This window comes from Oratosquilla oratoria, unplaced genomic scaffold (assembly GCF_046742065.1).
Source record: "Oratosquilla oratoria isolate Oo_2021 unplaced genomic scaffold, ASM4674206v1 SCAFFOLD281, whole genome shotgun sequence".
NCBI classification, from domain to species: Eukaryota; Metazoa; Arthropoda; class Malacostraca; order Stomatopoda; family Squillidae; genus Oratosquilla; species Oratosquilla oratoria.
Window position 1 is genome coordinate 100,001 of NW_027467632.1, and position 9,438 is coordinate 109,438.

General features: G+C 38.9%; 1 protein-coding gene across 1 annotated transcript; it reads left to right on the forward strand.

Moving 5' to 3' along the window:
* The first annotated feature begins 3,114 nt into the window (after positions 1-3,114).
* On the forward strand, positions 3,115-3,546 carry LOC143023033 (uncharacterized). The gene has a single exon (XM_076181486.1). It carries the CDS (start codon positions 3,115-3,117, stop codon positions 3,544-3,546), a length of 432 nt encoding a protein of 143 aa, XP_076037601.1.
* Positions 3,547-9,438: the final 5,892 nt, after the last annotated feature.

The window sequence follows — 9,438 nt, forward strand, 5'->3', positions numbered from 1 at the left end:
TTATTCCTGACGTTTCGTTTATTGACTTTCTCAAAGGAATTCTGAATTCTGAATTCCTAGGAAAGACCACCCGCTTGCGCGGGATCGGTTTTTGTGGGAGGGGAAGAATGTCTGTAAGAAAATGAAAAGACAGTAGCGTATAAAAGAGGGCTTTTGCCACCGGGCGAATTGGCGAGTGATTTGGGGCAGTTGGTGGTAGAGGCTCGGGAGAAATGGACGGGGAGCTTGGACGGGGGCGCCGACGCCGGGATTAGGATTAGGATCACAAACAAAAGTTTAGAAAATGGTAGGAGGCGTAGTAGTAGAGAAAGATGGAAAAACGGAAAAATCTTTAGTGGGAGGTAAACTGAAATGAGAAGATGTAGTATAAGAGAAAGTTAGAAAGGAAGCAAATTTTAGTAGAAGAAAAAGTAAGTGTAGCGTGTGACGTGGCTATGTTCGTGAGAGGTGTGTGTGTGTATCTTACGGGAAGTGAGTAGAGTTAACTTTCCGTGTGTAGAGCGCGATCCTGTTAAGCCACAGGTGGGGCTTGAGTAGCCTGCTTTTCCCCAGGTTGGGTTTGAGATCCTGTAGAGTTGATCCAGTGGCGGTACGAGTGGGGGGGGGGGGTAGGCGGGCAGTGTAAACCCGTCTGCCGACGTCAACGAAGAGGTCGGCCGGCAGCAGCAAAGGGGACATATCTCCTCACCCCCACCGGCGAGCGTGTAGAGCGCGTTCCTGATAAGCCACAGGTGGGGCCTGAGAAGCCTGCTTTTCCCCAGGTTGGGTTTGAAGGTCAGTAGAATTGATTCAGTGGCGGTGCGAGGGGGGGCAGGCGGGCGGGTGTTATATGATCTCTTTCCTTCCAATCATAACTCTGAAAACAGAGAATTACGCGATTGGGAATTGTGTGTAAATGTCAGAAGTGTAAACTCGCTCACCAGCGTCAGCGAAGAGGCTAGCGTTAGGTTGCGGGCCGGTTTGACAGAGAGGTGTCCCAAATCTCTCCGTCGACCAGCCCGCGATCAGATTGAGGGTTCTGAGTGAGAGACGGTTTGGGCCTCTGCTAAGCCAACGAGCAAAGGAATTAGCATACTGGATCGTGAGGAGTTTACTTACACGCTTGGAGGCTCAAGGGGGTATAAGAGCGTAGAACGCTGTGTTCTGATTGGCCCGCTGAGATACCCAATCGTGAAGCGCTATACTCGCCCAGGATTTAGTCCAGGTTAGCCCAGGTTTAGCCTTACTGTTGATGTTGGGACGAGTAGTGATGTATGCAGCTTCTATGGATTTCCTGGTCTTCTTATCCATACCTTTGTGTAATACCTCGGCTCGGTTCCATTGTGGGAGGTGCCCAGATTCGTCTACATGCACCACCATTGCGTTGGTGAGCCTATGGTGACGGAGGTCGGCCTTATGTTCCCTGATCCTTGTGTTAAGCCCCCTCTTCGTCTCTCCATAATATGCTTTATCGCATGATGTGCATGGGATCTTATACACGACGCTGTCCTCACTCCCCCTCATCTTGGTTCCGCTTCTTAATATATCACCGATCTTCGTTCCCGATGTTATCGCTGCTTTTACTTCTGTGCTCCTGAGCATTCTAGTAATGTCTCCTATCTTCTCAGAGTTAGGAAGCGCCATGTACGATGTTCTGTTGGTGGCGTTGCCTTCTCTTTCTTTTAACCTGCTCACGTGGATGGTTTCTTTCGCTCTTCGTCAGGATCAAGCCCTTGGAGTACTCAAGTCTCAAGAAGGCCGCGATGACGAAACGTCAGGAATAAACGCTTCACTTCCAGTCCATGTTTCCTTTGCCGTGTTTATGCAATTTGCCATTTTTCGATCCACACATATGACTCATTTGTTTTAATCATACTTTAGTAAATATGATAAAGCTTTGTTTTTATACTTCTCCCTTAAGTGCAGTGTCTAAATACATAGATGGAATAAAATATCAGCATAAATCATTACCTATGATATCTCTTGTAACTATAAGCTGGGAAAATATGAACCAATTTATGAAAAAAAAACTTTATAGAAATGTATATATTAACGTTTTTAAACTCAGTGACCCCAAATTACTAAAAAATTGTTCTCAAACTTAGGCCATCAGGAATTTTTTTTTGTTGACTTGTGTTGTGTTAATAGGCCCTTGGCAGGGAAGAAACTCGGCACACCTCGGCCGAGTACTTCCTCTCCAAAGTAAAGTCGCTAACTCACTACCCAAAAATTAATTCCTACGAAAAAATTATAAATGTCATATCCTCATCAGATATATATGGATATCATACTGAGAACTCACAGCCTGAGTATAAGAAAAATTGGTAGAACGTTTGACTCCTATATTTCGTCTTCTGGTTGTAGCCCTCTTCAGGAAAGTACAAGATATTCGAGGTGGTAAGACATATATACTCCTTTGACATAAGTAAGGGAATTTAACAGGAACATAGACAAATTACTTGATGTTCCAAATGATCTCATTCAAGGAAAAGTCGCGGGGTCAAGTGTGGAGTTGGGCTGGGGGGGTTAGGATAGCCAGTAGGTATATTGCTAGCCTTTAATTTTGTAATTGTGTATTGAATATGTAATTGAATTATTATTTTGTATTTGTGTACAAGTATGCTTGGGAGAACCAAGTGTACGGCCCACTCGCTCGAATGTGAGTTTTTTCATCTAATTCAAAGCTTGGGGTCAGTTTTTGTCGTACCTTCAAAGTGTAAACACGCTTTCTGTTTTTCGTGTAAATCTATCGAATTGTGATTTATTATATTATTTTACCATTGAAAGGTGCTTTTCATTGCCAGCCTACTACATTTTGGTGACACGTGGTTAAGTTATATTTGCTTACTTTGAACAATTTTGAACATTTAGACGATTGTCAAGTGATACGAAATTTGGCTGGCCAGCATTACGTTTGTGTTTGCGTTTTTTTTCGGTTTTCTTGTGATATGGTGACTTTAGGAATTATGTAAAAGTTGGTGCTCATGAACAGTGTAATTTAAATGTGCGACATGTGATTTTTTTTTATTACAAACCTCGTGGTCTCCAGCTTTGGCGTTCCGTCTGGTCTTTCGGTTATAATCAACGTCTTTTACATTAGTGGAACGTTCGCCTATTATTGCTGCGTGCGTAGACATGGACAAAATCACGAAAGAGGCAAACCCCAACCCAGAAGACCTGAATGAGATACTGTTCGCAGACGATCAGAGCCTGGTACATGAGAAAGAAGATGAAATTCAAGAGCACAAAGACAGCCTGAACACACAGTGCAAGAAGCTCGATATGAAGATTAGCATCAGCAAAACCGAGACGATGAAGGTTGACAGAACACCTAGCAACTTCAAAATCAGCATCGACGGAACTCCGGTGAAACAAGTCAGCGAGTCTAAGTACCTCGGCAGTATTTTCATTGAAGACGGACGTCTCAACAGAAAGATTGAGACGAGAATACAGAAGGCCAACAGCGTCAGCTACCAGCTTGCCCCACTCCTCAAACATCCCAACATCCCTATTGAAACCAAAGCCAAACTCATTAACTTCATCTTCATCCCCACCTTGACATATTAATGCCAGACATGGACCCTGACCAAAAGTCTAGAACGCAAAATAACCACCTTTGACATGCGATGTCTTAGAAGAGCCATCAACAAAACCAGACGGGACATGATCAGAAGCACCACGATCAGAGAAATGGTGGGAACAACACCTGTTCTCCATTACATTCAGAGACAAACAATCAGGTGGTTTGGGCATCTGACACGCATGGCACCTCACCAACTTGCCAACAAAGCATACAATAAGAAAAGATCAGGTTACAAGGCAAGAGGAAGACCAAGGAAGACCTGGATTGAGAGTGTGAAAGAAACCCTGAAGACGAACATCATCCCACCCATCCAAGCCGTCCATCTTGCCAGAGACAGAAAACTCTTTCTCACCTTCACGCCAAAGACGGTACAAGAGGACGGATAAAGTAAAGATAAAGTAAGTGTAGACTTTAGTCTGAAGCCTGGATATGGAACAATTACTGAACCAGTCTAGTTTGTGTGAATTGCCTGTATGATTGCCAGGCTTCAGTACGCTGCCTCCCGAAAAAAAAAAAAAAATACTGGTTATGTTCACATGGGTGGTTGTCAATCTTGTGTATCTATTTTCATTTCTAGTTACACATGCTTGTAACCTTTTGAACTTTTGTGAGTCTATTTTTTTTTTATTATAAATTCTTTGGCCAGGCTGCCATATTGCTTACTTCATAGATAGGTAGCCATGTTCCATACGTCACAATATTGCTTTTACTTTGTTATTGTATGGTCACCTCTTGCGATGCCTTTTTCATTAGTTATTCTTTTACAGAAAAGTGGTGTTACTGTTTACCTTTTTAGGTATTTCCCCAAATGTTGGATTATTTTAATACCGCCAGGCAAGAAGGACTCATCATTCTTTTAGTGGGGCATGTGTTTTTGTAAGTGGTCGCAATAATTAATGCATGCATTAAGAATTTTTTTCACGTAAATGTTGCTACGAAGTGGCACCAAATTACCTTGCCCTCCTTTAACGATGTCTACCAAGCCCAAGTTGCCTTCATTTATTAGTGACCAAATTTCATCTTAGACGATTGCTAACACTACATTTACCGTTTTACATCAGGATCCTTCCATAGTTAGATTCTCACTTCAGGATCCCTATTATACATCGGCTGCCTACCCCCAACAATAAAGGATAGCATAGTAAACACAAATGTCAGTAGTGGGTCTAACAAAATCTCATTCGTGAGATCTCAACTTGTTCCTAACTCCTTGGCAGCTAAAATGATGTCAGCCTCATGTCTTAACCCCAAAACATTAAGCTATAATTATGATACTTTTAGAGCTAATTTTCTCAAAGTTGTTGCAGATCCTCCTGTATTTAATAATTTTCTATGGAGTTTCCGTTTAGCTGATGTGCTCACGTCCCACTTGGGAAAACTGAACTACATGCGTGCTCAGGCCAAGGCCGGCAAGATTGCTTTAGAGGCCTTGGAGTCATTGTTTAATCAAATTGGGTAGATAGAGATGCTATCATGTTGGATAGGTTCCGCCTTATTTTGGAATACCTTTTTATATCTTGTTGTTGGTGCCTTTTGAGACAAGAGTAGCATCTTTTCTCAGCTATAAGACGGAAGAATTCCTGTTGTTCTTTGCGACAAGGCTTTCAAGTAAACTAAAGGAAGTGCCTTATGGTTCTCCGTGTATTGGCAGTGCGCAACAACATATTGATGTTCCTAATTCTCCTCCTCCACCCCCTCAGTAATTAGTACCTACACAAAGTACTCCTTCGTCTAAATCAATACCACCTGTACTTACATGTACTTATTGTAACAAGTCAAGTTGGTCAAGTGCTTTTTGCTTTCGCCGTAATCGTCACAAGCACAATTTAAAGCAGACCTCTGTACGTAGAAACTTCTCTGATACCTCTTCTGACATAACACATGACTTCTCTGGAGTAACGCATCAGGATAAACTTAGCAAATGCCATATCCAATTGCATCTTCCCTTACACGTCTCCTCAAGAAGGATATTTCCTTTCTATGACTATCTGACCATGGCTCGCAAGAAATATCATTAGCCTAGAATGCGACTTGACATTACCACTCATGTAGCCCAGTGTAGTTCTTGTGCCTAGAACAAAGGTTCTACTCACACTTCTCCTATCCTAGAATACTCTACTCCTTCTCGTCCTTTTCAGACCATGGCTATAAACCTTTTACAATTGCCCCGTAGTACTCAAGTTTCAGTGTATGTACTTGTATGTGTGGACCACTTTAGTCGCTTTGTAATATTGGCTCCCTTACGAAGCAATTCTGCTCCAGTGGTGTCCCATGCTTTAGTTTCTTATGTTTTTTGTCCGTACACTACTTGATAACTCCTTAGTGACAATGAACTGAATTTAGGAATGAAGTTTTAGCGAACATTTGCAAAAGTTACAGCATCACTCAAACCTTTGTGACTGGTTATCATCCTCCATCTAATGGTCTAATAGAGCGGGCGAATAGGAATATTTTGGACATTCTCAGGCACGTTGCTAGTAGCTTCCACAAATCTTGAAAGGATTGGCTTCCTCATGTCAGTGCTTGCATTAATAGCACAATTACTGTTTCCACAGGTAAGACGCCTCATTCCGTCTTATATGGAGTTAAAAAATGCTCCCATATGATGTGTCAGACAGTCTTTTTCGTTCCCTCTACAATTTTGGTTATCATAGTCAATTCCAATGTCACACATTGCATAGGATATATGATTCCGTGAGAGAAAAAACTGATGATTCCAAGTCCAAAATGTTGAAACACCAGCAAAGCAAGGTTACACCTGTTACATAAATATTGGTGATCATGTATATAAAAGCATGCCTGTAGATATACAGGTCCTTTTGTGTGTGTGTGTGTGTGTGTGTGTGTGTGTGTGTGTGTGTGTGTGTGTGAGTGACAACTCTACACAAAGAAAATAACGAAAAGAAAAGACTATTCTTGGAAGCATGGGAAACTAAGAGCAACTGCATAAACAGGTGCATTGACCTCAATCCTATTTATTTAGGCACGAGGAGTAACACAGGCTAATTCCTCTGATCTGTCTTCTAGTCTCCGTCTGCTTCTTTTCGACCTGTCGTTTGTTCACCAGTTGGCTTTTGGCCGACTTTCTTTCTCGAAAGCGATCTCCCAATGCACCTCTTCGACTCCCCCTTCCCGTGACTTTTGTCCTCCTTTACAGTTGTAGTTTGCTTCCTTTTTCTCTTCGGTTCTTCTTTTATCTTCTTTGCTTGTAATGTAGTCATTTGTTATTGAGTCCTTGTTCCTCCTGTCCCCCACTTCCTACTTCGGCGGACATTTGGTCCACCTTCTTTCTTTTTTACGTCTTTGGATTATGTTTTGTTTTTACTTTTGGGTTTCATTTTGATGTTTTTGTCACACTTGCTTTATATTCACTGCCATTTACTCTTTTTATTTTGTTTGGTTTTATTTGTTTGATTGTAATTTAGTCGTTTGCCCTTGACATTTCTTTGCGGACATTTAGTCCTTGTTGGATGCTCTGAAGTGTTCACGTTAGTGTTACGTTTGAGGCTTTTTGCTACTCATGTTTTTGTTCACAGCCTTATAACTTATTTTATTTTTATTTTTATTATTGTAGTGTATTTTTTTATTTTTTATTTAGTCGTTTGTTCTTTCTTCATTGCGGACATTTGGTCCACTTCTATTTACATCTCTATCCTGTTGTTTTTACTGTGTGTCACCTATGGTTACTTTTGCTTCGCTTGTTTTATGTTCACAAATATGTAACTTTTATTTGAATTTTTTTAATTGGAATTTAATTTCTATTGTAATGTATTTATTTTATTATTGTAAGGTATGCTTTGTACAATTGACTGAGAGGGTGAACCTTTCCCAGGGTTACCATTTCGGCGATTTATAATGAGTTCACATTCATGTAACCGTTTTACCCCCTGAAGACGATTCCTGGACGGGAATCGAAACGTCGGGCAAATAAACCCTTCAATTGAATCTTGTGTTTACAGTTTTCCAATATGGATACCAGATTCCAAATCTTCTCTTACACACACACACATATATATGTATATACATATATATACATACATATATATATATATATATATTTTTTTTTTCTTCAGAAACCACCGGGAAATTGAAAAAAAAACAGATACCGAATGTTTTCGTCTATTTACACATTTTTAAAGGTACAAAAAAGCCATACAGAAAGAAACAATAAATACATAAGAAGACAAGGATACTCGGAGAGGTCCCATGTTACATTTTATTACACGCAATTTTGTCAATAATAAAATTGTCCAATTTAAATAAACCCAAACTCAAGTTCATGTTATTTCCAAAATTTATTTTTATAAAACAAGATTCAATAATATTTCTTTCTATAATATTATTACAAGAAGTAATTATTTTAGAATTTCCCCAGTCAATATTATGACCATAATCCCTTTGGTGGACAAATAATCCACTAGACACTTGCCCCGTTCTAATACTATATTTATGTTGGCCTATTCTTTTTTCTAAGCCTTTGCCTGTTTGGCCTATATAAATAAAATCACAGTTTTTACATGGTATGTTATAAATACATCCTTCTTTACTTCTTGGAGAATTTTTAATTAACAGACTCTTAATGTTATTATTATTTTTGAATACTATCTGGATGCCAAATTTTTCAAAAATGATAGGAAGATGGATTAAATTTTCGTGGTCTCACCCCTTCTTTGCTGTTGATCGTGCACCAAGTATACGCAAGTATAGTGTAAACCATTAATCTTGGACATCAATAATTTTGTTTATTTGTTACATGTAATTTACTAAGAAATGTATTATGCTCATTTTTTCCAAATACTGCGAGTGTATGCTTGTAAATGTTAAAACAGTAAAGCTTTATTTTTCACTTGTACTAAATATAGATTATTTAAGCTTCGTACAGACTTCTATATTACCCATCCGCCCTTATAATCTTGCTTACATTCAGTCTTATATAAGCTTTTAATCGGAACGTACCTTAATCTATCTATATTCTCTATACGTTCCACTTTATTGTTACGGGCTTGCTCCCGAACTGGAACTCGACTTACCTCTAGACTCGAAATTAGTTTCATATTTTCCATCAACTCAGGCCAAACCTAGGAAACCCATGACAATATATATATATATATATATATATATATATATATATATATGTATATATGTGTATATATATATATGGATATATATGTATATATATATGTGTATATATATATATATGTATATATATATGTATATATATATATATATATGTATATATATATATATATATATATATATATATATATATATATATATATATCCAATAAAACACTAGGAGGTTGTGTTCACAAATGCGTAAGTAACCACTAGGAAAAAGTAAACTAACAAAACAGAGCGCTTTCGTATAATTACATCTTCAGTGCTGATACAAAGAAGGAATTATAAAAATGAAGAAGTAAGCTACAGAATATATGACATAATGAGACATGGTAAAGAGGGAATTCGGAGAGGTAGTGGAAGAAGTACACGTGACATTTGATCCCGTCTTGGTAACCAACAAGTATAGGACAATTGCTCATAACTGGTATATTACAATTTGAATAATTTTGAAATTTCATGGCAAATATAACTATCTAATTTGTACAAACCTTGATGGAGATTAATTTTATTCCCATAATAGATTTGATAAAACTGCATTCAATTAAATTTCTTTCTGTGATGCTATTGTTGTATGTGAGGACTTTAGCGTTATCCCAGTCAACCGGGTGGTTAAAACTAGGATAACGCTAAAGCCATTACATAGAACCATAACATCACAGAAAGAAATTGAATTGAATGCAGTTTGATCAAGTCTAGTGTATCTTGGTCAGAACGGAAGGGATCTTAACACCCAGTTACCGGAGCACAAAAGACCC